The sequence below is a fragment of the Nipponia nippon genome, unplaced genomic scaffold (assembly GCF_047370975.1).
Source record: "Nipponia nippon isolate SJK-2023a ecotype South Korea unplaced genomic scaffold, ASM4737097v1 scaffold_9, whole genome shotgun sequence".
Classification (NCBI taxonomy): domain Eukaryota; kingdom Metazoa; phylum Chordata; class Aves; order Pelecaniformes; family Threskiornithidae; genus Nipponia; species Nipponia nippon.
The window spans coordinates 27,549,323-27,576,446 of NW_028262413.1; the positions used below are offsets into that span (position 1 = coordinate 27,549,323).

The following is a 27,124-nucleotide window of genomic DNA, read 5'->3' on the forward strand; positions in this document are numbered from 1 at the left end:
GCAAGGCTGCAGCATATCTCATATGCCGGCCCTCTTCCTGCTAGTGCTACAATTAGATAATAGCAAAGGACCACTCCTAGCAAAATAAAACACTGCCCAAAAATTCATTTGTCATCACAAGTCAGGAAGACTACGAGACAAATACCAGAGACGTGATGACGATTCAGCTGCGTCCTTTATCCTGTGTCACACACCCCCTCGCCAGACCAGTCGAACTCGCATCCTGATGCTTGTGAGCCTGTGAGTGTGCGTGTGGGAGCAAATGGCATCTCCGAGTACACGTGGAAAATCCACTGGGAGCTGGGGTGAAGAAATAACTCCCTTCCCTAAGATCCTGCCCTAACTTTTGTGATGCTAATGTTCTCTGAAAAGACGGGATGCTGAGCACACCCACTCAGGGGCTGGCCGGCCACAGGGCTGCGGCACAACCTTTGGAAAGTCACTTTGCTTTGTCAAACCTCCCCATCCTTCCGATTCCCCATTGGGATGCCAGGAAGGGCTGATGGTCTTCGTGAAGCGCTGTGAGGTTTGTTAATGAGAAGAGCAGGGCATTACGTGCAAGGAAAGCGAGGTCGGACGTGACCAGAATAGGAGAGCCCCACGGGGAACTCGCCAGGATGAGAGACGCAGCTGCACTCTTTGAAGTTGCTATTGAAGCTAGATCCAGGACTGCTCTGCTCCTGAAGGAGACAAGCAGTGGCAGGGCAAGGGGGGCATTTTGGAGGAAGCAAAAAATTAATGAGCCAGCTAATGGTGAATTTTAAGAACCCACAGGAATTTTCCACCAACTCTAAGCATGAGGTTTCATCTTTCTCTTTAACCAAATATCTGCTTGGGTAATTACAGAGTGATAACATACAGATCATCTCTGGTTTTTCACTTTTGGACATGGTGATTCCCAGTCTTGAAGCATTTTGTATTTCTGCTCACCTCGAAACAACTGCCCATTCCCCCCCAGAGGCGGCTGTATTTCTCTACCTGCCCCATTGCTCTCAGAGGTGCTAAACCCTGTTAGCACTTGTTTTCTTGCACAGAAGGCGTGCTGAAAAACATCTAATTCATTAAGGCTCTTTCACACAGTCAGGAGTGAAAAGAAACATCGTTTGTAAATCAACAGCCTAAGCCATACGATGCATGCTGGTTCCTTAATAAACATAGGGACTTAGCATTTTGCATCCACCCTAAATTTGGGCTACACTATGAGAGTCGCATACAGTATTATCTGCTTTGCCTTTTATGACACGATGCAGCTGGTGGGCTGGGAAACTGGCTTTCAGCTCCCACTCTTGACAAAGTTGCCAACTGGAAACACAGAAGGGTTCTGATCAGAGATGAACGAGGCGAGTTTCTGCCTTATTAGAACAGTAAATCCTTTGCTGTTCCCTTTTCCTTGCCCCTAACTAACACAGCTGGGGACTCTGCACGGATAGCTTTTAGGTTTTTTTCCACCTACAGCTAAATACAATGCTCTTGTGTATAAAATTCAGCTTCAAACTCCCTCGAGACTTTGGAAGTGTTCAGCTCTGGGCTCTTTCTACTTCAACACACGATATCGCTCCATCTCCTAGACCAGGAGCTGAGCCACCCCATGAACATGACTGTATTGTGGTCCTGGGTTCAGAATGACGCTGTAGCACCTTTGCTTTTGCTAAGCAAGAGACTCAGCAGACAGCTTGGCGTGTAGCAATTAAATACAAAGCTGTGCAAGATCTCTGCATGCAGCTCACCAGCAAAGGAGCCTGCAGCAGAGGAGAAAAAAGCGACAGTGGTGGAACACACAAGTATACAGGAGCATCCCGCCCAAAATGCTGGTTACAACTCTTCGAATGAGTGGTCTTCATTAAAACTGAGCTTTCACCCAAATGCCTTTGCTCCCTCCAGAAGCTACAGCTCCCCTTAGCGTCCTTTTTCCTCCCCATGAGCTCCTTCAGGGCAGCAATGTGACTGATCAGATGGGGTAAGCCTGAACCCACAGATGCAGAAACATCAGATGATTGCACAGGACAACATTGGGAAAGTGACTTCAACACACAGGCAAGATCTGGAGGGTCAAGGGAGTGGCATGACACACACTGTGCAATGCATTGGGAAAATAACCCCACCACGAGTTCCCCACAGGCAGGGCTGTCCCAGAGACATACAAAGCAGCACAGGGCAATGCTGCACACGTTTGATCAAGGAGCAGCCCAGTTTGTATGCTTCAGAGGAGTGCAGAGCTGATTTCAAGGTTACTCCAACCCCGTACCAGTTTGCAGGGGGTGCTGAACACAGAATGGTGTCCTGAATACAGCCAGAAACCCGCTGTGCATTAAATACACACGCACCCGTCTCCAAGCAGGCAAGCACTTCTGTGAGACAGTTTGCGCAGAACTTGCTCAGCCATATGCGATGTCCTCCACTACCGACGAGGAACGCGTACACAAGAGATCAGATTCCAGGCACGAACTCCCTGCTCAGCCCCCTCCTGCAGAGGTTTCCATCTGCTTCACTCAAGTATCAAAACTTCCACAGTGCAAATTATGTGCAGCTTTTTCCAGATCATGCTAGTCAGTTCCAACAGGGGTCACAAGGCAGCTTCCTGCAAGTATCTTGTAAAAATAATAAAGCACAGATTTTCCTTAAGAGAAACGGTTTTATTCATTACTGCAGAGGAGGCAGACTGCTTGAATGTTTGTGGCCCAGGCAGTCCAACTATTATGAAACCTCCCATTTTAGCTGGCAACTTTCCATTAGAGAAGAGCAGGTACGTTAGAACATTATTCATAAGAACATATTGATTATCTTCTGCTAACCCCAGGCCAGCAATGTGACCCTGGTAAACAGCCAGTAGGCACGATGGGTTTGAACACAGACAAGTCTTCCATGGAAGAAAAATACCAAGAACACAAACAATCTTGTCCATGCGAAAGCCAGGTAAGATCTTTTCTCTGTTGTGCCACCTCTTCCAGAAACCTGACAAGCACATCTCAATCTCTGGCTGTTATCAACCATGGCAGTTTCAGAACAGTACAAAGAGGGAGCTTTTTGAACATGGCGCGAAGGGCTGAGGATGTTCACCACGTCCGTCATGCCACACGTGTGCATGTGTTTCCACAGTCCCTCCCAAGATGAGATTGGAAGACTGCGTGTTTTGACACAGAGCATGGGAAATCCTCCGTTAAACCCTGCCTGTGCAAGGACCCTGCTGCAGGACGGACTGATGTCCCATGAGGCTAGGACACAAGTGTAAATGACCACTGTAGAGCTTTGGAAGACCAGAGCTTCAATTTCTTACCCCTTGCATTTTGCCTTTGGGAGCAAGTAGACTTATAGGCATGGACTTTGAGAGGAAAAAAGTGAAATTCCATGCACTGTTTCTTTTGGCACTGACAGGTCTTTTAGTCCTCAGACGACAAAGTGAGGTGGGAAGGAAGAAAAGCGGATCATTTATCAGCAAGCTGCTGCATTCTGCTTTAAACACACAAATCCTCCCCTCCAACTCACATTCCTTGCAGCCAGCTACTGCAGCCTCAAGCATCCCCTCCTAAAGCCACAGTCCTGCAATGGCTGTCAACCCTTCAGCCTCTCCAGGCATGCTGTTTTTATGCAAGCTCATCTCCATCAGCTGTTTAAGTTGCACTGAGTCGGGGGGGATGGATCAGTTGGTATACCTCCCCCTCTCAGTTCTGCCATGATGCTGAAGGACAGAACAGTAAATCTACTGCCCCAAGAAGTGTCACTAAAGGGGTCAGAAGCCCCCATGTGCTAAATGCCACTCCAGGGTTTTAAAAATGAATCAGGGAAGGGGAGAAGGAACGATGTGCCCCAGGACATCTTTTTCTAGTCGATCAACCCCTTTGACTTGCCAAAGGAAACCTGTGCTAGAGCCGTCTCACACTCAGCTCCTTGGAGAGCAGCACAAAACCCCTAGCTGGGACTCCCCTTCTTCTGTGCTTTCCCCTTTGCTGCTGAGGAAACCCCTAGGGCTCACCCCAGGCAGGACCTCCCAGACCAAAGCTTCATGACACCATTCACTGATCCCAGTAGCTTGCAGAGGTCCTGCACTAGGACTAGCCACAAACAAACTCAGCTCATCTAGATGACCCCAAACTACACCTCACCCTTTCCATTGCAAACACCCATTTGCTTAGCAAATGCATTTCACCTGAATGTTTGTCACATTAACAAGCAGCACTGTCAACAGCAGTTCAGTGAGAACTCACTGACAGAGCAGGAAAAGAGGTGAAACAGATGCACATCCATGACACAGGCTGCCAAAAGCATGCACGCCCCTCAGACAGGGGTGCTAAAGGCTTTAGGCAGAGTAAATAAAACCCAGAGCAGAGCCCTTCCCAGTTAAAAGAAAGTTAAAACAAAAAGGACAGAAATAACTTGCTTTGTTGAGATTGATCTGCCACACTCCCACCACAAGAGCTGCACGTTGATATATTAATGCTGCACAGCGTGTCAGCTCTGTTTTCCTACGAGGGCCCAGCAGGCCCGACTGTGTTTTGCTTACCTGAAACTCCTGGTGTTTCTTTTCTTGACCGCTGTGCTCCTCTGCTTCCTGGCAGAGCCTGGATTTCAGGGCAGCATTGCCACATGCTGCAGAGCAGCTACCACGCTGTCCTGCAGGAATGGCTACCTTTCAGCAGGGGGCAAAGCAGCCTCCTCAGCAGTACCAGTTCCCACATCTGCCAGCCTCTTTGAATGGTCCTAAGAAGGGTCCAGCACCCACCATCCCATACACAAGCTTATAAGCCCCCTTTATCAGCTTTATTTATTCCAAACCCACAAAGTCCTCCTGGTAATACACAAATTAAGGTTCACTCTCTGCAATCTGCTCTCCTATCCCCTGCCATAATATGGGTTGGAATTTAAGTCCACATTTTTCTCTGGGGAATCAAAGCAAGTCACCTCGTCCCCAAGAAACCACTTCAAACTGCTGCTGGGAAAAATGCCAACAGAATCTCTTATGTGCCTGGCCACCTTGTAAGATTAAGTGAAGGCTGCTCAGGAAAGTAAACTATTTTAAAGACATTATGTTGACCTTGTAGTATTCAAGTACTTCCAGCAGTGATATCTGTCTTGCCAGGAAGGGAGAGACATCTAAGAAGTGGCCTATCACCTGCTCCTCCTTCCTATTTTGGCTCCTGCTAGCCAACCCTGGGCCAAATGACACAGAAGGTAAGTGTCTGCCGTTCAGCACTGTCCTTGGCTCTAAATTCTGAGCCTACCTGGTGACACGAAGGCTCGGCACCAGAGATGCATGGTTCCTCTTTCCATTAGACATGGGAAGCCTGCCATCTCTTCCAGCAGGAGAGTGGGAACAGCTCAGGATCTCACCATGTGCTGGACCCGTTTGACTTATTTTTCCTGTGACCTGTCAAAACTCTTGAAAGGGACACTGGCCTGGGCAGGGAAGAGCTCCTCTTTCTTCCTGCCTCTTATCTGCCCTTCCTTGTATAGGCTTCATGCCTGTCACCTGCTTCCTGATTATTATGTGTCCAGGTAGCTCCCACACGGCTCATTCAGGAAAGCAACTGCAGGAAGCCATAAGCAACCAGGTCACAGGCTTTTGGGAAGGGGAAAAAAAGAATAAAAAATGAGGTGGAGGAAGAATAAATGGACATGAACTTGTGTGACCAGACACCAGCTGGCAGGATCCATGGGATGATCAAATTATGCATAACTAGGATCCTTTGGGATCAAAGCATTTAATGCCAGGGAGCTACACCTTGGAAATTAATCCTCTGGAGACAGGACGGTCAGCACTCCTTCCCTTCCCTGGAACCAGGCCGTACACAAACAATCCAATTAACACAAAGGTTAACAGTTTGGAATCTGCTCTGTGGGATGTCAGGGCAGCACGCTGAGCATTGCTGAGGGATTACAGAGCTCTGCTGTCATTAGCAACCCGTTCTGCTTTACCGAGATTAAGTGATAATTTTCTTCCTGACTGCCTGACTCCCCTGGCTATCCTTGTCACCTGTTGCTGCTTCAGTGGCCGCAGCAGTCCCAGGCACCCAAAAATTAAACCTCAGAGCTTTACTGGAACCACTGCCACCCCTTTAAAATGTGACATCCCAGAAGTTACCTGTGCCACAGTCCCACGGCTGCACCTCATCTCCTCCTTCCAGCTGCTGAACACTCTTGTGGGTCACAGACTTTGAACCTGTGGCTAAACTGCAGGATTCCTTGCTGTGCACTGGCACTGAGGCTGCAAGTTTATCTATGTTCAAAGAAAAAAGTCCCATGGGGGCTGTTAACTATTAATGCCCCATTTTCAGCTCTAGAAGTCCCTAAGCCTCAGATCACTGGATGCTGGAAAAAAAAAAATAATCTATTAGAGATGGATCTTTCTCTTGTTCTTAAGGTTTTTCTGCAGCATCTGTTATTGGCCACTGCAGGAAGACAGGGGACTCTGGCTCTGATCTTGCGTAACCCATTTGATCCTTTTATCACCCCTGGAGTGGAACTCCACAGCTCTCCAGCTTCTCCCTCAAACTCAACACCTAAATTAACGCACCCTGCTGAACATGTCAACCATAGTCTTAAATCAGCAAAGTATTTTTTTCAGTGGTAGGGAATAAAAAGACTCAAAGTGATTTTGGGACAACCATTCTGTGTGCTGGCAGCCTGGAATGCCCAGAAGTTAGCTACAGAGACTGTGTGGTCAGAAATGCTCCCCAAAATCCCTTGTCTCACCCTAAGAGCACTGGGGTTTTTGTTTGTTTTGTTTAAAGTTTCCAAGCTCAGTTCAAGAGGACCAGAGCCAGGAAGCTTCATGTTCAAAGCCAGTGGCTCAGCCATTGTCTTGACTTCAAAGGATATATCAGGGGATATTTATCATCTTCCCTCTGAACTTTCCTTTTGCTTACCATACTCTTAAACTCATGCATCCTTGTAAGGTAGAACTAGTACTACATGTACTACCATAAATCAAAGGATTATTCATAAACACTGTGATTTATAAATAGTAAAATACTATAAATATAGAAGAAAATATTAGGAAATAGAAATATTTTCATGGTGTGACATTTTCAGTACATTTCTGCCTTCACCATGTTAAAATAGAGTCAGTTGCCTTAAAACTGCACTGTTTTATTGTGCTGTTCTCCAGTTAGCATCACATGGACTCTTAGCTGTGCAAAGCACAGTTCTTTAAAACGATGCTTTTATGACTAAAGTCACAGAGCTCCCCTTTCATCACTTCTAAAGAAAAATGTCGATTCGTGCTAGGAAAGGGACTGAGTCCCACAGGACACAGCCTGCTGGGAAGCTTCACTGTATCACCTGCCCTGATATTTGGGCTCTCACCTTATTCCTGATCAGTTGTCCCAGCATCAATAAAACTCTTTCCTCCTTCCTCGGAAGTTTGCCTGAGAAAGAGTAAGACCAAGATTTCATTACTGCCAAGGAAACCCCACCAGGTCGCCCTGCCCCCTCTTCCCTTTGCCCTGGCACTAGCTTGTCCCCCATAGTGAGACTGTTCAGCTCACTGGACCAGCACAAAGCTAACTTAAGAAAAACTAAAAATGATTATGCGTTTCCTGACACTTTGGCATTCCCCACAAGGACAAAGCTGAAAGCAGCCAGTAAACCGCTGAGTACTTTGCAAAGAAAGCAAGCCGATGGGCAAGGGCTCTGCCAGACAAGCTCCCTGCTGCTGTTCACAACATGGATGTATCCTGCCAGGCTGCCCAAGCTTACTTTTGCCCTAGCAAATCCTGAGGGATACACTGAGCCGCTGCATCCTGGAGCACTGGAGAAAGTCACCTTCATGAGTCTTCTAAATTAACGTGCCAGAGAGGAGCTGGGGGCCAAGGCGTGTAGCCCCACGTTGTGCCAGGGAGAAGAGAATGATGCTCCCCCAGCTCAGTACAGACGTCCACGATGAGCAGGGGCAGTGCGATGGTTAGTCCTCTGGCTCCAGCACATTTGTTTGTGGATGGAGCTGGGCAAAACAGCAACACTGGTTTAAGGTGCTCTGCTGCCTTGCCCAGACAGGGAATTGGTTCCTGTGCCAGGTTCCTGCAAGCAGGGGACACTCAGAGCCTCTCTTTGTCTGGGGAAGCAAGGAATAAACATTTATTCCGAAATACTGGAGATGCGTGGGAGGATGAGGGGAAATCTCTGCAACACTAGTCATTCGAAGTCAGAAATCAAGGCTGAAGAGCTTGAAACTTTGGCAGTTTATGATTCGATCCAACAAACCATCCCAGCATGCCCAACCAGAGAGACTGTGTCTGCACATAAACAATTAATACCTCAAACATCAACGTCTGCTCCTGGGATAGATCTTGCCAGTTGCGTTCACTTCACACATAGGAAGGCTCCAGCATCATTGCAAAAGCAGAGGAAGACAGAGGTGGGCAGTCACACAGGCTGAGGTACTGCAAAAGCCATCAGGGACATGAAGCCTGGGAGATTCTGCTCTGTCTCCATTTCACCCTTTTGCTGGAAAATTACCCCCCCCTCCCCCAACACTGCTTTGCTCCTCATGGAGACAGTCAGCTCAGGACTGTCTTAGGCAGAAAGAGACAAGGCAGAAATGGTGAAAAAGCCATCAAAGTGGCTGAAGTAGAAAAGCAGAGCACATATGGAGAGAAGCCTAGATCCCAGCCAAACCGCCAGCCCCTGCAGGTGTCCACAATGCGCCAGCATTGACGGTCAAGCACCAGAACAAATAACAAGATTACCGAAAACACAGGAGTACAAACAGCTGCTACCATTACTACTAAAAACACTCACTGTTATTGCTTCCCTTGTCAGCTCCATTACAGGCAAAGAAGGAACTGAACCAAAAATGTCTCTTTGATGTCAGAACCAGAAAGTCCCTATTGAAAGCGCTTACGTTGGGGAACCGTGGTCTGACCTCCACCTCTTCCAAAGGGTCAGCCAAGCACCTCCCAGTCCGCTCCTGCAGCGATACTGGTGAGATGGTCACACCACAGATGCTTGGCTGGTGAACAGACCGTGGTGGAGGCTGGGCATGCAGGCAGGATACAGATAAGCCGAGACTTATCTCTTATCCGAGAACAGATGCAGCTCTAACCCAAGCATGGAAGTAATGAGGAGGAGGGGAAGGTGTCAGGGCAGTGGCACCAAGGATGGACCACAGGGAACAGGCAAGTGGGAGACAGCACATTGCAATTTGCTTCCGAATTGCAGAATCTGTTGTGTTCAGCCACTGACAAGTTAGTGCCTGGACTCAGCTGCTTTCTCAGCAAGCAATGGATATCAGCATCTCCCAGACTCACTGCAGTTTTGTTCGATATCTCTCTTGGGATATAGGCTCCTCCAATGACTGTAGAAGTCAGGACAACTGGCTTGGACAAGAGACCTCACACTACATCCCCCTAAGCCATATTTAGGCTGCTAACCCCAGGCAAAGGGGCTCTCCAAGCGAGCATGTGCCTCCTGCAGCCTCCCCCCAGCCAGTTTCTTCCCCTTGGCGGAGGCTGTGCTGGCTGAGCTTTCTCGGCACACAGAGGTCGCTGCCAGCATCACTTTCACCTGAAAGCTGGGAGGCAGGAGGCCATTAGAGCAGGCAGGAAGGCAGCACTCACCTGGCTGCTGCAGAGCCAGTTCTGAGGAACTCCGAGCTTCCACTCTCCTACAAGAGCTCCCGCATCAAAGTTTCCCTTCCTCCTTCTCCTCCATCACCAGCCCTGCAGGTGCCAGGCAGAGCCTCTCTTCCCATCCCTGCATCTCTAAATTTGCCTGGTTGCTGAGCACATCTATTCTAGGCAGCCAAAGGCAGGCGAGACAAGGGAAGCGAAGCGCACGCATCAGTCGCGTCGTGAACAACATCGGTGCCAAGTTCTTCTCTACTATAGCCAGTTCAGACAGAGAATGTGTCTGATGTGGTGCTCCGAGCCAAGTAACACAATTTATGAGAGAAATTGGAAAAAAGTTATTTCCATACAAAACATCCAGGCAATTCTCAATTATCTGGGGACACAGGGAAAAGCAGAAATAGCCATTATAACAGAAGAAACTACTTAATACAAAACGTGGGTCAACAAAGTGATCAAATCCTAAGAGCAAGGTCAGTACAGAAAAGAAATACCATTTTGGGATACCAAGAACCCCAAGCTGGCCTAAGCTGAGAATTGACATGGTACAGCAAAGCAAACTAGTCGCTCTGGTCTCAAAGCAAGCCCCGCTAGCCCTGAGCAGGTCTGTGAGAGCCTGCAAATGCTTTCCAGCTTCGGTCAGCAGCATCTGCGATACAGCTAATCCTCAGTTAGTCCAGGAGGATTGAGGGCTGACAGCAGGGCTTGTCTCCACAGTGGGGAAGGGAGGATGCTGTGCATATGCTATCCACTCCCCCAGCAAAGCAAAGAGTGAAGGCACCAGGGATGGGAACAAATTAATCAGTGTTTGTACACATAAAATCACAGCCATCATCTGGACTGAGTTTCCAAAGCAGGTAATGAGGGCAGCAACCCGGAAGGGTGTATCAAGTCAGGAAAGCCGGTTATGTCCATCACATCTTATCTCCTACATATTGAAAAATAAAAACAGTCCCTCCCTCCTGAGAGACTTAAGCCTCTAGACAGGATTAAAAATCTATCAATCAATGGGCTACCCTGGAGAGAACAATCCAGCATTTGCTCGGTGATAGCTGAGATCGTATCAGCAAGCAATCCTAGCGCTTGGGGAGGAATTAGAGGGGAGCACAGGCAGCCTGAAAGTAGGAAAGCATTTTCTGTTTTGAGCTTCCCTACTAATGCATGGTGGCATTTCAGGCAAACCAGCTCCCATTTTCATGCCTTGTTAATCTCAATGGTACAATCAGAGTGAAGCCAAGCCCAGCTCTGGTTCTGGCTTCTCTCAGCTCCCATTGACTGTAACTACAGGCAAATGCCTTTAATTGCCTTTGCAGCTCAGGTCTCAGGCATCCAAGATTAGAAGACATTTTGGAAAATACTGGCTGCAGCCAGACTAACCTGTTTCAGAGACAAGGCATTTCTCCCCAAGTCATTTGGCAGCACCTAACACTCTGTGGCAACTGCCTCAACACTTGTGCTTGCCAGTTTTTTTACTGTCACCTTGTGGTGGCCATGAACTCCTGCACCTGTACCCTCGTTCTTGTCAGCTTGCAGGACTCTACCAGCCTCACCCAACACAACTGAGAACAAATAGGTTTCTGCTAAGAAGGAGACATGATGCTTCTCTGCAGCACCTTTTTGGAGAATATCTGTAGCACAAATAGTTCTTTTGTGTTGGCCTAACTCAGGGCAGGATGGCTATGCCGGTCAGCTACACCCCAAACACTGCTCTCCTAACAGATACGGCTTTGCTCTGTAAGAGGAGTGCCCTCTGCTGAAATAACAACACTCCTACAACAGGCAAGGCATTTTCTCCAGTTGCCTGCATGCAATGAGCACATTGCCTCACAGACCTGGAACACAACCCGGGACAGATCACAACCCAAACGACAGGCAAGTGAATACAGTCCATTTAATACAGTCAAACACAGAGGGACCACAACAGCAAAACAAGCTAGACTGAGGCATGTCAGGTGGGCAGGAATGAAACAACAGACAGGAGAATGTGTTGACAGATCTAAGAGTGCCGAACTGTAGGTGCCACATTTCTCCAACATACAGAGCCGCCTCTTTCTCCATGCTGGACAAAGTTCTGAGGTCTTGTCTCTGGTGGCCAGAAGAAGGAGGCTGGAGAGAGGTAGCTGGAGGAGCTGCCCTCAGCATGGTCAGTGCTCTCAAACAGGAGCACACTGCCTACCTGCAAGGAAAGGAGCAGCCACCCCAACTGCTCCATGCTGCAGAGAGGAACCCTAGCGCAGAGAAGAGTTTCAGGGCCAAGTCCCAGACCGAGGAATGCCACAGCTGCCTCAGTGCAACTCACCAGTCCAGCCTCTCCTGCCCAAAAAGCTAGGGAGCCCCACCAGCAAAGATGAGCTCCAGGGCAGCCTGAATGTCCCCTCCAGTGGCTTGCAGGGCCCGGAGACTTAGCTCGTCATCGTGTATGCCCATGTCTCGCAGCTGCTGAAGCTGTGGTTGCCACTGGCTCTACAGACAGGAAACAAAAGAAGCTAAGGGTAGGTGCGAGAGTCCAAGCAGAAACAAAACAGCCTTCTCCACAGCTCACTCTTCCACGCTGGATTCTCCCCCTCTCTCTGGCTCACAAGTACAACGCTAAGTGCAGATCTTGAAAGCTCAAAGTCTTGCTGCAAAATCCCCAAATCCACCAGCCCACCCCTCCTACTTCCACCCAGTGCCTTTTGCATCAGTCTATCATGCCTCCTGCAAGCATTGCTTCTCCAGTGATGCCCCTTCCAGCTTCATGTCCTGCCACAGGAGGCAGCTGGAAGAACAACCTCCACCCTGCAATACTCAGTGCGATACGGGGCTTTCACGGGCTCCCAAAGGAAGAGGCTGCAACACTGACCTGCAGGCTGGGCTGCCCTGAGGCCTGCAGGGCATGCTGCAAGGCTTGGCTGAAGAGGTCGTTGGTGATGGGTGTTCCTGACTGGACACTGGACGACATTGGGGAGGTCCCAGAAGAGTGACCCTAGGAGGAAATAAGTTGTATATGCATCAGGAGAACACTTGTCACAGGAACCAGAGCCAGCACCGGGCAACACCTGCTGCAGCCCCACTATCATGCCTCTCCAAGCCTCTATGGAAGAGACCCCAGCCACAAGAAAACAAAAACAGCGGGGACTTCCAGACCTGAGCAGGGCTCGCGCTCGGTTAAACACCGTTTTTATGGCCTAGGAGGATCTCGTTAGCTGCTGCGCTGACATTGTACCTGGGTGCCAGGGGTGGGCGTGTGGGAGCTGCTCTCTGGGGTGCTCGCCAGTGCCAGCGCGGTCGCCAGCTCGCTCTGGGTGATCGGCCGGGGTCCAGCAGCCCCGGCGTAGCCAAGAGAAGCTGGGCGGGAACCAGAAGTGCTGCTGGACGGTGTAGATCTTGTGCTCTGCGTGGAGTTAAAAACAAAACAAAGCACGCCACCTCTGTGTCTGTGTCCCAGTAAAGTCTGGCTCATGTGCTCATCCCCGGGGATCCCTTTCCTACAATACCTGAAACTCAAGTATGGAACTTTTAAAAAATAAACATGATATAATTGGATGTGCTTTTTCCCCACAAACTCACCTTTTACAAAGCTGTGGAAACTGGCAGTAAACCTTTTAATATACCATCCATCAGCTTAAAAACAAAGTGTTATTAGCCTATGACAAAACAATTAACCTTTGACAGGCATTTTTTTCGCCCAAACATGTAATTTCTCTTTACAAAATACTTTTTGTCCTTTGGAGAGGAAAACCTCCCTACATTACAGAAGAAGGGCAGGGACCAACACTTCCATGCTTCATCTGTGCACAACTCTAGCTCTGCGTCAATTTGACCATGAAGGTGTTTACTCTGTGGACAAGTGCTGTTGAGAGTCATGCTTCTGCATTCTTCTGCTGTGACTGTACCTCAGCACTCAAGAAAATCCTAACATGAACAGCATCCAAGCATGCCACAATCAGTGTGTTTGTCTCCACAATAACCCTACGAGCCAGAGCAGCTCATGCTGTTCATGAGACAGGAAGAGAGAAAACTTTTGGAGTCTTTAAGGGCTACAAGTTAAACCCATATTGCAAGTCCAAAACAGCCATTCCACCGTTCCTGGCTGCTTACTTGGTGGAAGTCATCTTCATCATCAGAGAGACCTTCAAACAGAAAGCCACCTGCAACAGAAAAGAGAATGCAGAAAACTGGGTGCTGGCAGGAATTAGGCATCAGATGAGAATCCTGTGGAGTCTATGGCCACGCAGCCAGGCTCAGCCCCAGCTAACACACTGGGTTAGGACAGAGGCCTCAGCATCAACAAGTTCACGTGCAGCAGGTCAGGCCTGTCATTTGCACAAAACAGAGGCCACAGCACTCTGCTACCAACAGTCATTATCACTTGGTTGGGAGAGGCCCTGAGGCTGATGTGGACCAGACGAGTCTCACACAGCACAAAATCTATCAAACCACAGTGCATGTTCCTAGCTCAGGAACCCAAACCCTTCTTCCAGCCTGAGGATAACTGTGTCAGCACAGCACAGATTTGTCTGCAAATCCTGCAGTCTATCATCTCTGCAGGTTCCCCACTCATCTGTGTGGATGAACGTACCTGGCATGTCCCGGTAGGAGCCAGAGGACATGCCTCGGGAGGATGTCTCTGGGGCTGGGAGTGGGGTGCTGCCAGCCACTGAGTGCAGAACAAGGACAATGGCATTCACAAGCGCGGGGTGGGCTGGGATTAGCCTGGAGAGAAAGAGTGGAAGAATGAATCATGTACTTAGGGAAACTAAGAAATCAGCAGCTCAATACCAGCAAAGAACTTATGCCAGGAATGGCAGAGCCATCCCCACTGGCTGAGCCAACACCACCTCAGATATGGCCTTTGGCTGTCCAGCAACAAACACCTCCCCACCTTGCTCCACACAGCCAGAGAAGCTAAGGCTCCTTCTTGATCCCATGTTGACCCTCCCATTGTATACATCTCTCATATGCTCTCATGGAAGCAACCAGATCCAGATCTGAACCCATGATGTGGAGGCGATGATGGCCCTGTCTCACACTAAACATCCTTTGGTTTAATTCAACAGTGGAGGCCGATGCCTATCAAAGCATCAGCTCCCTCTTTTCTGCTGCTGAGGAAGAACAGTTCTACCCTCAATCTCTGGCCTGGTGTATCTGTACTGGCAGGTAGTAGCAGAACTCTCTCTCCCACCCAGAGAGAAGCGGTCTATACAACAGTGCAACAAAGGCATTGCTTAGTCACTGCACCAGCTTACGTGAACTTACGTGTCCAGCATGTTGGGGTCTGCAAACACTGAAAAGAGATCCTTGTCCTGTAGGACTCCTGGGAGGGACCAGGAAATACGAGGAGTAAAAGACAGGATACAAGAAACAGGAGCCAGTTAAACAAGGGCCATGGGAAAACCCAAAAGAATTAATTGTTTTTCAGGAACTGAGTCACTAGCAGACACCATAAATACTCTTTTATTGTTCTCTCTGAAGCCTTTTACGTCTTTCTGGAGAGACTCGATCACAGACACACACCCAAGGGATGGGGCTTTCCCAGCAGATCCCACGGGCTGTGCTCCAGCACAGACAGCTCCACCTTAAGGGCAAGATCAAGTCTGGCGCCCAGCTCACCCCAGCCAGCTGCTTGCTGTGAGAGGTTGCGACTGCATCCCACATTCCACCTCCCTCATAGTGATGTGCCAAAAAAGCTTGTAACATCCCAGGCCAGAACAAGTGCGCTAGATTAAGTGAACATTTTTGTAACACACTGCAGCAGGGAAAACACATCCATCCCCACTGCTCTCCTTTGGGCTCCGTGTTCCCTAATCCTTTTGAAGCCAGCGTCCATCCCCAAACATGACCAACAAAGCACAACTCTGACACCTGAGCAGACACTAACTCTTATGCTCCACAAAGGAACCAAAAAAGACGCTTTCTCCAGAGAAGGGGAACTCTCCCTTCCCTTTGTCAGGAATTAAACACTGACTATCTTTATTTGGCATTCCTCAGATCCTCTGGATCACATCTGGACTCACCCAAAGCAACAGGGTCGCTGCTGAGGCCAGGAGTAGCTACAATGATCTGATCCAGCGACTCCTTGTTCCCCAGCATTTTGAAGACCTATGAGAGAAATCAGAAAAGATCAGCAGCGTCGCACAACGAGGCTCCGCTCAAGGACTCTCTTCACAGTGAGGGGACAGACAAAAGACACCCAGACGGGAAAGTATGAGGCCCCACTCACTGCGTCTCTGTAGGCAGGACTGCTGTGCAGAGCAGTGTGAAGGACCCGGAACTCCCGTACTGCTGCCACCTTATCCACAGGCTCTGAGGGAAGAAAAATAACAGAACAAAACATGGTTCTCCCTTTGTCAGCTTTACTAGCCATTTTACATGCCACTGGGACTTCCACGCTGCAATAGCGGTGGTGATTCTTTAATTCCCCTGGATCCGACTGACCAAGAGAGGAAGGGTACAGACTAATGATTGCGAATGTCTCAGTACCTGTACCACAGCATAATAGGGAACTGCACTCTCAGCTTCCAGATATATAAAAATATATAGATATATCCTCCTACATGTACAAAAGGAGCTGTATTAAAGTTACAACTCCAAACTAACCCATCTTATTCTACAGTCAGGCAGACTAGGAATGCTTTAAGTTTTCTGAATGTGCTGAAAATTCTCTTCCCCCAGGTGTGTACAAGCCTGCTCATCCCTTGAGCTGAGTAACCAGTCGTTTTGTTCCCGATTCTCCGGCAACACCCTGAAATTGATCATAGTCAATTAAGGAAGGGACATTCACTCTCCACACGACGTAGCTCATTCCTTAACTCTCCCATCAGCAAGAAAACATAACACCAATTTGCTGCTGTTAGAGGTGGAGAGCTCCCACACAAACATACTGATCAATTCCTCCTGCAAACCCCACATCAGCCTCCCAGAAACAAATCACAAGAGAAGCTGCTCCTCAGTCACAAAGGACCCACACCAAACACATCCCCTGGAGATGTAAGCAGTAACCCACACTGTCTCCTCCTCACCTGGTTTCTGATCAGGCTCAGGCCAGGACTTGCGCAGGACATGAACAGTGGAGCCAGACTGGATGCCATAAAAATCAAGCGTCTGGTCATCCCTCAGCTTACGGCCACAGTAGATCAGATCTAGGAGAAACATCTAAAGATAACATCTATGACACACTCTGAAGGGGCCTGGGGTCTTTAAGCAAGGACTGCCTGGGAATTATTCCTCCACGTGTAGCTACTTTGTCTGATCAGCAGCACAGGGACTCTGTAACAGTGGGAAGTCATGGAGCTGAGATTCAGGGAGGAAATCATGGCACTGAGATGCACAGAACGTGACTTTGCCACCTCCTTAGAAGGGCTGACCTCTCTCACGGTTCTCACAAGAGATCTCACAAGGACACATTGGCGTGAGCAAGTCAAAAGATTTCTTAACAAGTGCACCGATGCTGCAGGAGCACTGCGATCCCAAGCAAACGCAGAACAAACTATCAAAATCACAAGGTACTAAGACTGCCGCAGCGTAGCAGAGTCTCTGGAGCAAGCTTTGAGCCCCCATGCCGTGCTATCTGGTTGTGCCAAGTCTCCCCACCAGCCCAAAAGCATTAACAGTAGGATGTTTATGTCCCGGACGCAGGGAGAAGAGGAAGAGGGTGGCCCCAAGTGGCAGGACTTTGACACGACCCACGCAGGCACCTACCGATGAGCTCAGGGTCTGGGACAGACTCCTGCAGTTTGCCGGTGATGAGCTGCTTGAGGTAGGAGATGCTGCAGCCACCGAGCGGGCACTCCCCCAGCTCCATCTCCGGCAAACGTAAGATGGATTTGGGAGCCAGCGGCTGATCCGCCAGCTTCACCGCGATGTGCCACTCCGACAGAGACATTTCAGCCTTCTCACTGAACGGAGCCAAGCCAACCTAAGAGCCGCAAAGCTCTGGAAAGGGAGGAAAACAAGCCAAAGTGAGACTCTCTCCCAGCCAGGCCATAAAACCTTATAAATTCACGGGGCAAATCTTCGCTGGGAAGCACACAGGAAACTAACAGGAGGCCTGACCAACAGACAGCCATGCTTTTAGGTTCCTACCTCCGTCTTAAGCCATATCTGAAGCTACAGGGAAGGCAGAAACACCCCTGCCAGCCTCAACACTCAGCCGAGGAAGAGGAGCTAAGAGCAAGGCCCGGCCCGGTTCTCCGGGCAGGCACACGCCCCAGGCCACTCACAGAGACGGTGGAGCAGCGTGGCGATGCGGGGCCAGGCAGTGCCAGCCCCCCTCCCGGCGCGCAGCCCTTAGCCCAGCGACCGGCCCGCCGCCGCCCACAGCCGCCCCTCGGCCCCGCTCTACCCGCATCCCCGGGGCGCACCGGAAGCGGAAGCGCGGCGCGGCTGCGCAGTGCACACTGGGAAATGGAGTCCGCCGGTGTGCGACGCTAGGCGGCTCCGGGGTGGGGAAGCTGCCGATTGGCTGGGTCCACCGTGACGACGCGGAGCGACCCAATAGGCAGCCGGCTGAGGGTTTAAAAGCCGGAGCGCGGCGGGAGGCGCCCACTCCGCGCGGCGGCACCCCCACGGGACCGGGGCTCCCGGGCCGCCGCTCCGCCGGGCTCCCCGCAGCGCCTCCGGCCGCGAGGAAGCCACCGCCAGGCAGCGAGGCGCGGGGAGGGAAACCGCATGGAAGTGAGCTGCGACAGAACTAAATCAGAAGCCACAAAGAGATTACAAAGGGAAAAAACAGTTAATGATGTTTAATTAAGGGGCTGCCACCCTTCCCCCTGCAGCAGGGGGGACCGGCTTCCCCCAGCCAAGCACACTTCGGCGCTATCTGCTGCTTCGTCTTGTCACCCTCTCCCAAAAAAGGAGAGGCCGCTTCTCCTCCGGTCATCAAAACCTGCGCCAAGGCGCCAACTTTTTCTTTTTTCTCAGCTGTTTGTGTTCTAAAAAAAGCCAAGTTACCATGAAAGTACAGAAAGGCTGCAAGAGCCACATACCAGTCAAGCTTTCCTCCCCAACAGCTCTTAAAATGGTCCGCACAGCGCAAGGCAGCTTTAAAGAGTGCCATCACACGATTTGTGTGGCAATTTACCCCAAATGTTGTTTTCTACGTTTTAAGCGGGCAGCTACAGCTTTGAGTCCAAAACCACATATTGCACAATAATCCTTTGTAGCAAGGAGATAGAGAGACCCTGAAAGAAAGCAAAATAACCTCTTTAGTTTTTAAGCCTAAGAAGTTTATTTGTTTTCCTACAAAGGAGTCAGTTGTGACAAACCTAACAGTGACAAGTCTAACTTTAGTGTCATCCTATCAGTGTTACATCAGATAAAGTGAACAACCCTCCATCTACTTCCAAGGCCCAGAGAGCCCCGAGGAGGGGGAGCAGCTAGCCAGCCACAGGAGAACTACAGCCTAACAGGCCATTAAAACACACACATCACTACTCAGTACCTCAACAAATTAGTTAAAACATGAAATAAGTAACAGCTGAGCAATTCTGGTCTAAAGTAGAAGGAGGAGGAAGCTGTCCTGGCAAGGACAGCCCTCGGGTGACTGCCAGCAGCCCCTCTAGAAGCACTTGCGATGGACAATGGAGGGGCCAGACTCATCATACTCCTGCTTGCTGATCCACATCTGCTGGAAGGTAGAGAGAGATGCCAGGATGGAGCCGCCAATCCAGACGGAATATTTACGCTCCGGTGGGGCAATGATCTTGATCTTCATGGTGCTGGGTGCCAGGGCCGTGATTTCCTTCTGCATCCTGTCAGCGATGCCAGGGTACATGGTGGTACCCCCTGACAGCACGGTGTTGGCGTACAGGTCCTTCCGGATGTCCACATCGCACTTCATGATGGAGTTGAAGGTGGTCTCGTGGATGCCGCAGGACTCCATGCCCAGGAAGGAGGGCTGGAAGATGGCCTCAGGGCATCGGAAACGCTCGTTCCCGATGGTGATCACCTGCCCATCGGGCAGCTCATAGCTCTTCTCCAGAGAGGAGGATGAGGCAGCTGTGGCCATCTCCTGCTCAAAGTCCAGAGCAACGTAGCAGAGCTTCTCCTTGATGTCCCGCACAATCTCTCTCTCGGCTGTGGTGGTGAAGCTGTAGCCCCGCTCTGTAAGGATCTTCATGAGGTAGTCGGTCAGGTCGCGGCCAGCCAAGTCGAGACGCAGGATAGCGTGGGGCAGCGCATAGCCTTCGTAGATGGGCACAGTGTGGGTGACACCATCCCCAGAGTCCATGACAATGCCGGTGGTACGGCCAGAGGCGTAGAGGGACAGCACAGCCTGGATGGCTACATACATAGCTGGGGTGTTGAAGGTCTCAAACATGATCTGGGTCATCTTCTCCCGGTTGGCCTTGGGGTTCAGGGGGGCCTCAGTGAGCAGGACAGGGTGCTCCTCTGGGGCAACACGCAGCTCATTGTAGAAGGTGTGGTGCCAGATCTTCTCCATGTCATCCCAGTTGGTGACAATGCCATGCTCAATGGGGTACTTCAGGGTGAGGATGCCCCTCTTGCTCTGGGCCTCATCCCCCACATAGCTGTCCTTCTGCCCCATGCCCACCATGACACCCTGATGCCGGGGGCGCCCCACAATAGAGGGAAACACAGCACGGGGGGCATCATCCCCTGCAAAGCCTGCCTTGCACATGCCAGAGCCATTGTCCACCACCAGGGCAGCGATCTCCTCGTCCGCCATGCTGACCAGGCCTGAGGTAAGGAGGGACATGGAGGTGTCACAGAGTCCCTCCGCAGAGGGAACAGAGCAGGAGCATCAAGGAGCACTGACACCCACCCCCATGCACTACAGGCCTGAAAAGATTTAACATGCTAGGAAGCCCCAACAGCAGTGCTGAGGGATCTAAGGTGAGAGGAGATATTGAGGAGTCTTGAAGGTTTGCCCACAGAGCCCTCAGGGCCTGAGTGGAGAGGAGACACCAGGGAAGCATAATACTTATTTATTCCCCCAAAACACATGCATGCATGCACACACACATACATAAATATACATATATATAAAATAATATGTATATATGTAGCCCCTGAGAAGACAAACACAGGCCTTTCTCACTCCCTCCCCAGGGACCTGAGGGGACCAGCGGCGATCCCCCAACACAGACACACACACCACCCCCCCCATACACCTTTACCACAGACCTGAAAGAACAAAGAGCTCCCAACATAAAGCACTCTCCCTCCTTCCCTCCCGGGGCCCGAAGGGACAGCAGGGACCCCAGCCCCAGGGAAACGTAGGGGGACCCTGGGTGGAGCCGCCGCCTCAGCCCTCACCTGCGCGCGTTCCCTCAGCCCTACGGCGCCGCCTCCTCTTCAGCGACTGCCAGGCTCAGCCCCGCGCCCGCCCTTTTATCCCCCCGGAACCGGAAGCCGCCTCTGGCTTCGCTATTTAATTGGCTCCCGGGCTACTGGCAGCCCCGCCTCCTTTCCCCCTTAAGCTCTTTCCGGGTACGGGGCGGTCGCGCTCGCCTTCCGTTGCCGGGGCCGTACCCGGAAGTGGGGTGGGCGCTTCCGTTGCTGGGCGCCACCTCCACCGCCCCGTTTCCGGCTGGGCCGAGGAGGGGCGGGGGGAGGGAAGGGAAGGAGAGAGGTTGTGCTGCGGGCGGAGCCGAGGCGGCCGCGCACGGGCCGGCAGCGACCCGCTCCCGGGGCCCGCGGGAGGTAACGGCCCGGAGGGCGGGGAATGTGGGGCGGCTATGGGGGGGGCGGCGGGGGGAGGAGGGAGGGGGCGCTACCGGGGGAATGGAGGTGGGGGGTGGTACCGGTCGTGGGGCCGGGCCTGCACCGGGGGCCGGTACCGAAGTGGGAGGGGGTGGGCTGGAGCTCACTGGCCGCTTAGGCGGGTGCGGCCGGTTTTGGGGGGCCGGGGAACTGGGGCCGGCCGCCCGGGACAGCCGCCCTTCCCTGGGTAGCTCCCCTGGGCGTGGGTGCGTGGGTCGGTGGTTTAACGGCGGTTCTGGGGCACAGGAGGGTTCCGTTAAAACCGGGCGGCGGGGGGGCTGATGGACTTGTTTACCACCCTGGGAGACCTCTCCCTTCCTCGGGGCTGGGAGGCAGGCTGGCTCATCTCACGCTTTAACTCTTTCAGGTGGTTTCCACTTGGAAAACCTCTTCCCAAGCGCGGTTGGCGCGAAGGCAGGCGCTTTCCTAGTTATGCTGCAAACAGAGCTAGTTAAAAATTCAGATCAGGGGGCTTTTTAATTAAACTGCTCTCCCAGGGATTAAAAGCAGTATAAAGGCTGGTGCGTGAGGACCTGAAGGTTAAACTGCATCCTTTCACTGCCTTGATTGGGAGAGGCACAAAAAGTAAGCAAATATCCATGCTGAGGGGTAAAATGGATGTTAAAAGCTAGAATGGTTAAATGTTGTTAGTCTAGCTGCAGTTGTTATCTTAAACTCTATCCTGTGACTTGATTATTTGCTGTGGGCAATGCATCTCCTCGTCGACTTAAAACTCACTGTAAAGTTGGCTGTCTCTCTACAATAACATCAATACTTGCTGAGGGCGTGTTTGCTGTACCCAAAATTCATCTTTTTGGAGGTTGGTGAGGTTTGTGCTGGGCTCTGACAAAAACCCTCAGCAGCTGCGCATAAATCCTGCTGTAACCTGTCACATGCTATTGTACCTGAACTCCAGGAAATACGTGGGCGCCGCATACCAGGGTGTTGCTGCACCTGAGGTGTGTTTGCTCGGCATGTTAACTGAGTATTGGGTCATTTATTATCGTTAAGGTACCTGAGGCGTGTATTAATTGCATGCCCTGCTGAATATCCCCCAGGCAGGAGAGGTGATGCCTCACCGTGCCTCAGGTGCAACAATATACAGCAAGGTGTGGGCTGGCAGTTCTCTAGCCTGGTTTATGGTTGCTGTTGCAACACCCACACCAGTTCATTGTTGCTTTACTGGAGGAGTGTGTGTGTGCGAAGTTAGGCCAGATGGTGTATTGTGCCTTCCCAATGAGTCTAAGACTCTTTTCAGCTGCCAGGTAATGCATTATTGCTCCTGACATTCAAACCTCTAATCCACTTTATATTGTTTCATTTGCAAGCTAAAGCTATGCTGCTGCCTGCTAGATAAAAAAGCAAATGCACTGGCCAGGCTTTTCATTTTGGTGATGGGCTGTTATTTAGCACGGGCAAGAGTTTGCAGAGGAAAAATGAGTTGGGCATTGTAGCTTACGGGCACTTTGTATGAGAGACTCAGTCTGACCACCTTAGAGGAAGACTTGGAGTTGCGCTAGGATGCTGGAAGTTGTCTTTCCCTTTTAAAACTGGTATCGGGTAGGTTATTTGTTGTTTTAGAACAGAACTGTGTCTGATTTGAAAATGTGTGTTAGTAAAATAGCCTCTTTTTTCAAGTATGTGGCTTGAATAGCACAGTGCTGGTTGTAAACCAGGTGGTGGGAGGTGGCTGGGAGACTCCGTAGCTTGTTTGTAGTTGGCCTTTCCTTTGTTTCTCCAAGCTGACTGTATTTTGATATCGATGAACCTTGAAGGGCAGCAAGTGGGATCTGTTTAAGCATCTTTTTACATAAAAAAAAAGGACAGTCTTTGTCAGCAGGTCCAGTTTGTGACACAAAGTCCAAAATACACGTGCTGATTTTAATGGTTGGGGATTAAAGGCATAGTCGTCTTTCTAGGATTTACTCTAGATCAGAGCTGTGTTTCCGACTGCGGTCTCTTCTATTGGTCTTTGCTCAAGAGGAGGCTAGTGCTGGCTCAGCATGGGCTTGCTGCAGGTCAAAATGGAGAGCTAGGAAAGCTCTTGTGTCCTTTGGCTGGGAAAACTGAAGGGAGGCCATGGCCAGGGCTTGAGATGCACTGGCAAGTCTGGGAGCCAGAGGCAGGAGTTGCTTGGTGCTCAGCAGTCTGTTTCAGGCTGCAGTGGTCTTTGCTTTACTCTTATTTTGCTCTCCTGGGGAAAAATAATGGCTAAATATAGGGGGAGGGGTTAAGAAAGACATATGAGGAGTAAAGAATTTAGTAATGTAGTGAAAGCATAAAAAATTTAGAGATAACTGGCGTGCGATAAATTCCTGCTCATTTTTTAATAGAAATATGGTCAAGCTTATCATCCTGTCTATCTCCTTTTAAGGTAGTGTTTTTAGAAGAACCAAACCCTAGATGCTAAACCTAACATTTCAAGAGTAATTATTTAGGAAGTGTGGAAGGATTCTGACAAAAAAAATGAACTGCTGGGACAGTGGACAAAGGCATTTCAGATGCTGTCTTTGGGGTATATGAAACTGAGGTTATAGCAAATGTGTTCAGCTTGAAAATACAATTAAACAGTCTGAAAATTGAATGCAAGTTCGAGCCTGAGGCTGTTAAACATGAAGCTGATTGTTTCACGGTCTCCTGCACAGGAAAGAGTATTGGCTTTGCACTCTATTTATCCTCTTCCTGGGGAAAAGATGAAAGCATTTTATATTCATACAGACAAATATTTGTCTATCTTTCAGATTCTGCCAGTCTCCCAAGGTCGGGGCTTGAACCCTGCCAGATAAAGTCAAAAACGCCCCCCTCTTTTCCCAGCCATGCAAACTGCGGGATGAAGCTGGAAGCCGTGGTTGAGCAGCTGCAGAAGCAGCAGCAGAAGCAGCAAACACCTCTGCAGATGGATTCCAGGGAGAGACAGCAGAGGCAGATGAGAGAAGCCCAGCTGCTCTACACTCAACAGCTGGCTGTGCAGCAAGCTGTCCTAGCTGCTGCATCTGGCAGGGCTTCAGGCGGCTCTGCTGTTGGTCCCTTGGCCAGAGGCCCATCTGCAGCCGGAGCTACGCGGGCTTTTGATCAGAGCAGCATGAATTCGGAGCCAGAAGAGGAAGAGGAGGAGGAAGAAGAGGAGGAAGAAGATGAGGAGGATGAGGAAGAAGGGGGTTTGGAAGGTGGAGATCTTGAGGATGGCGCTGATGTGACTGGAAAAGAAACCTGCTCTGCTCTGAAATATTTTCATGCTCCCAAAGTTGCCCATCACAACCAAAGAGTGGCCTCTGCCTCTAATCCTCTTCCAGCTTCGGGCCACCAGCGGGGACAGCAGGGCAAAGAAGAACAGGGTAAAGACACTACTAAGCAACCGTATTCTGGTTCCCCGTCTGGACGCCAGAACTGGCGGTTGGACGAGCAGCTCAAACAGGTCAGTGTTAACATTACTGCCTTCTGAATAAGAATGACCATATTCAGTCAGACCGAGGATTTATTTAGCCCAGTGTCCTGTTACAAGCACTGGCTGTTTGCAAGTGCTTTGAAAAGAGTGCAAGAACGAGACATGTGCAGAGCAATGCTTCTGTGGTGTACTCCTCCAGGTTTATTCTTTTACGAAGAGATTTCACAAGAACTTGATTTGCTTTACAGAGACAGATTTCTAGCTAATGATATAGAAACCCCAATCTGTAAGAACCTTTATGGAGAGGTAGAGGTTTGATCTTTGGCTCATGTCAGTCTCACTGCTGCTGAGCCATTCAGAATGGAACAGGCTGGTGCTATATTTATTTTTGGTGCAGACACTTGCCTGCTAATGCCTCACTCAAGTTATTTCACGTACGACATCTGTAACCCCTTTGTGTAAGACCTCTGGGATGCAGTGAGGCTGGCTGTGTTTCTGGTTGGTGCCGTGGGCAGGCAGGGAAGAGTGCGTGTCCTGCCACTGATCCTGTGAGTAAGCAGAGCCACTTTATACTTCATGTGTGGGAAGGAAGGAGCTAACTAGCTACTGCTTGGCTTTGGTAGGACGTTAGTTCTGTGTTTGAATGAAGAATTACTACTCCTTGTAGACAAATGCCAGAGGATCAAGAATTCTTTTCTTTGCTGTAAGTGGGTATTTAAGTTAATGTAGCACTTGTGTGCTGTTTGTTACAGAGCTAACTTGAGCAGACTTTCAGAGACATTTACAGCATTTATGTGTATTGAAATTGAGCTGAAGGACTGCATGGTTTAAATAAAGAAAAAAGTTGAACTTAATTGTCCTTTTCTACAGACGTTAGCCTGAATGTGATAGAGGGTTAGGTTTTGCTTCAGATAATTCTTTGAGCTAAGAAACCTTGTATGGACAAAAACAGAGCTGTGTTTTCCTTCCCTCCTGCGAACCCTATGAAGTAAAAAAGCTGGAGCTGCTTTGTGGTAGCTGGTGAACCATAGGTGTTTGAGAGTTTGCTGTGGGCGTTCAGGGCAGTCTCTCCCCTTAGCTGTTGGTTGCATGCACAAGATAATTTGTTTTATGCCACCATGGGCAGCAGTTTGAGGAGGAACTGCCAAAGCTCAGCAGGCTTTAGTGCTTCTCCCATTCCATTTACTGTGGCCTGTAGGCTCCTACCCAGCTGCTCATGCAAAACTGTACCAGTTTGGTGTTTCTACACCAGTGCATGTGGCAGGAACTCCTCTAAGTTGCCAGGTGAATGGTGTTTGTGACTATTGGTGCTATAAAGCATGCTGGCGAAGCAGCCCTGGTGCATGGGATGCAGCAGGCAACCGGTTGCTGCTGTGTTTTCTCTGCACTTGCTTCTCAGGAGGGGTTGAAAAGAAGAGTTACTCAAGCTGTTGTAGGGAAATGAGGTAGGAATGTAGGTCAGGGGGTGGTCACTAAAGAAATTGCATCAGAATTTACTGGATTGGAGTGACTGGCGAAAACTTCCTCTTTCAGGTCTCTGGGTGGAGAATAGCAGGTAGGACTCGGGTGGTGTTAGAGGGATCACTCTCTAAAAAAAAAATAACACTTAACATTAGTCTTTGGCTGTTTTTATTTCTAGCTTGGCTGGTGCTAACAAGTATGTCATTGTGCTTCTTTCCAATACTTGCTTATCTTGTGAGAGTCCTGTGAATCTTACTGAATTAATAGGCTTGATTCCTGGGTCATTTGCCCTGTTCTGGGAAGACAAATGACCAGAAGCATGCCAGATCTCATCTTAGCAGATGTGGAATAGCAAAAAAAAAATACTGTTTTACAGGTGGCATACTGTGCACTAATACTCATCCAGTTACTTTGGCCCATTTCAGCCGTAATCAAGTATTTTGGTAGTAGGTTGCAGCTTAGTCTGATTTTAGGCTAACTTATGCTGGAAGCCAAAGTGCACAAAGCTTCACCAGGCAGCAAAACTAAAACAAAAACCCTCTTGCTGCTGTGTTAACCTGTTTCACTGCAGGGGAGGCAGACCGTACAGCAATAAAGAATGGAATTAGAGAAATTCATGGACATCAAGTTAAGGAATGGATTCTAAAGGAATATCAGGGATGTGCTGTGCTGCAACACTTCTGGATGGTGGGAAAGTATGCCAGAAAGTGGGCAGGTTCCCATGTTGTCCCGAAATACTGTCTTCTGGTACTGTCACTGACGATGGAGTACTAGGCTACATGGTTTGCCCCAGCGAGGCATGGCTTAATTTGTAATCGTGCTGGTGAACAATGTTATTAAGGTGCTATGGCATGCTCAAAAGACCATATTGAAGTGCCCAATATTAGTGATGCTGGTGCAGTATATTCACCTTGAGTAGGGTAAATATTGCAGATCAACTTGTTTGCATACACCACTGGAGTCTGCATACCAGGGAGTAAAAATTTAACTGCAATATACCAGTTCAGAGCTG

The 27,124-nt window shown here is 49.9% G+C and overlaps 3 protein-coding genes across 10 annotated transcripts in view; 1 reads left to right on the forward strand and 2 right to left on the reverse strand.

The window, feature by feature from the left end:
• Window positions 1-2,627: 2,627 nt before the first annotated feature.
• On the reverse strand, window positions 2,628-18,657 carry UBL7 (ubiquitin like 7). Of its 5 annotated transcripts, XR_015701544.1 has the most exons (14): window positions 17,625-17,909; window positions 17,241-17,474; window positions 16,562-16,681; window positions 15,763-15,845; window positions 15,557-15,641; window positions 14,799-14,856; window positions 14,122-14,255; window positions 13,641-13,690; window positions 12,766-12,933; window positions 12,403-12,525; window positions 11,860-12,023; window positions 7,693-8,047; window positions 7,300-7,361; window positions 2,628-6,303 (listed from the first exon to the last, which is right to left on the reverse strand). XR_015701544.1 is itself a non-coding variant. In XM_087744886.1 (12 exons), exons 2-11 carry the CDS (start codon window positions 17,422-17,424, stop codon window positions 11,886-11,888), a joined length of 1,143 nt encoding a protein of 380 aa, XP_087601012.1. In that variant the 5' UTR covers window positions 17,425-17,474; window positions 17,625-17,909; the 3' UTR covers window positions 7,343-7,361; window positions 11,860-11,885. The 5 variants fall into 5 exon arrangements, 4 of the variants coding, with proteins under 4 accessions (XP_087601012.1, XP_087601011.1, XP_087601010.1 ...); XM_087744886.1 differs by lacking the exons at window positions 2,628-6,303; window positions 7,693-8,047 and having other exon boundaries at window positions 7,343-7,361; XM_087744885.1 differs by lacking the exons at window positions 2,628-6,303; window positions 7,300-7,361; window positions 7,693-8,047; window positions 17,625-17,909 and adding an exon at window positions 18,527-18,657 and having other exon boundaries at window positions 11,432-12,023.
• An 87-nt stretch (window positions 18,658-18,744) lies between these two features.
• Window positions 18,745-20,925, reverse strand: LOC104016716 (actin, cytoplasmic type 5). Its single transcript, XM_087744888.1, has 2 exons — window positions 20,820-20,925; window positions 18,745-20,240 (listed from the first exon to the last, which is right to left on the reverse strand). Exon 2 carries the CDS (start codon window positions 20,227-20,229, stop codon window positions 19,099-19,101), a length of 1,131 nt encoding a protein of 376 aa, XP_087601014.1. The 5' UTR covers window positions 20,230-20,240; window positions 20,820-20,925; the 3' UTR covers window positions 18,745-19,098.
• A 66-nt stretch (window positions 20,926-20,991) lies between these two features.
• The window catches only part of ARID3B (AT-rich interaction domain 3B), a 37,624-nt gene continuing 31,491 nt past the window's right edge, over window positions 20,992-27,124 (forward strand). For all 4 annotated transcript variants that reach the window (XR_015701543.1, XM_087744881.1, XM_087744882.1 and 1 more), the window contains exons 1-2: window positions 20,992-21,206; window positions 24,008-24,681. Coding sequence is in view for 3 of the 4 variants with exons in the window: in XM_087744881.1 (XP_087601007.1) it covers window positions 24,097-24,681 (585 nt within the window). In the remaining variant the exon portion in view is untranslated. The remainder of the gene's footprint in view (window positions 21,207-24,007; window positions 24,682-27,124) is intronic.

Excerpts from the sequence above, each read along its gene's own strand:
- UBL7 (XM_087744886.1), bottom strand. The coding sequence starts at position 17,424 with ATGTCTCTGTCGGAGTGGCACATCGCGGTGAAGCTGGCGGATCAGCCG. Across the intron at positions 15,846-16,561 it reads TGAGCCTGATCAGAAACCAG|AGCCTGTGGATAAGGTGGCA; the intron begins GTGAGGAGGAGA and ends TTCTTCCCTCAG. Across the intron at positions 15,642-15,762 it reads GTCCTGCCTACAGAGACGCA|GTCTTCAAAATGCTGGGGAA; the intron begins GTGAGTGGGGCC and ends TTTCTCTCATAG.
- LOC104016716 (XM_087744888.1), bottom strand. The coding sequence starts at position 20,229 with ATGGCGGACGAGGAGATCGCTGCCCTGGTGGTGGACAATGGCTCTGGC.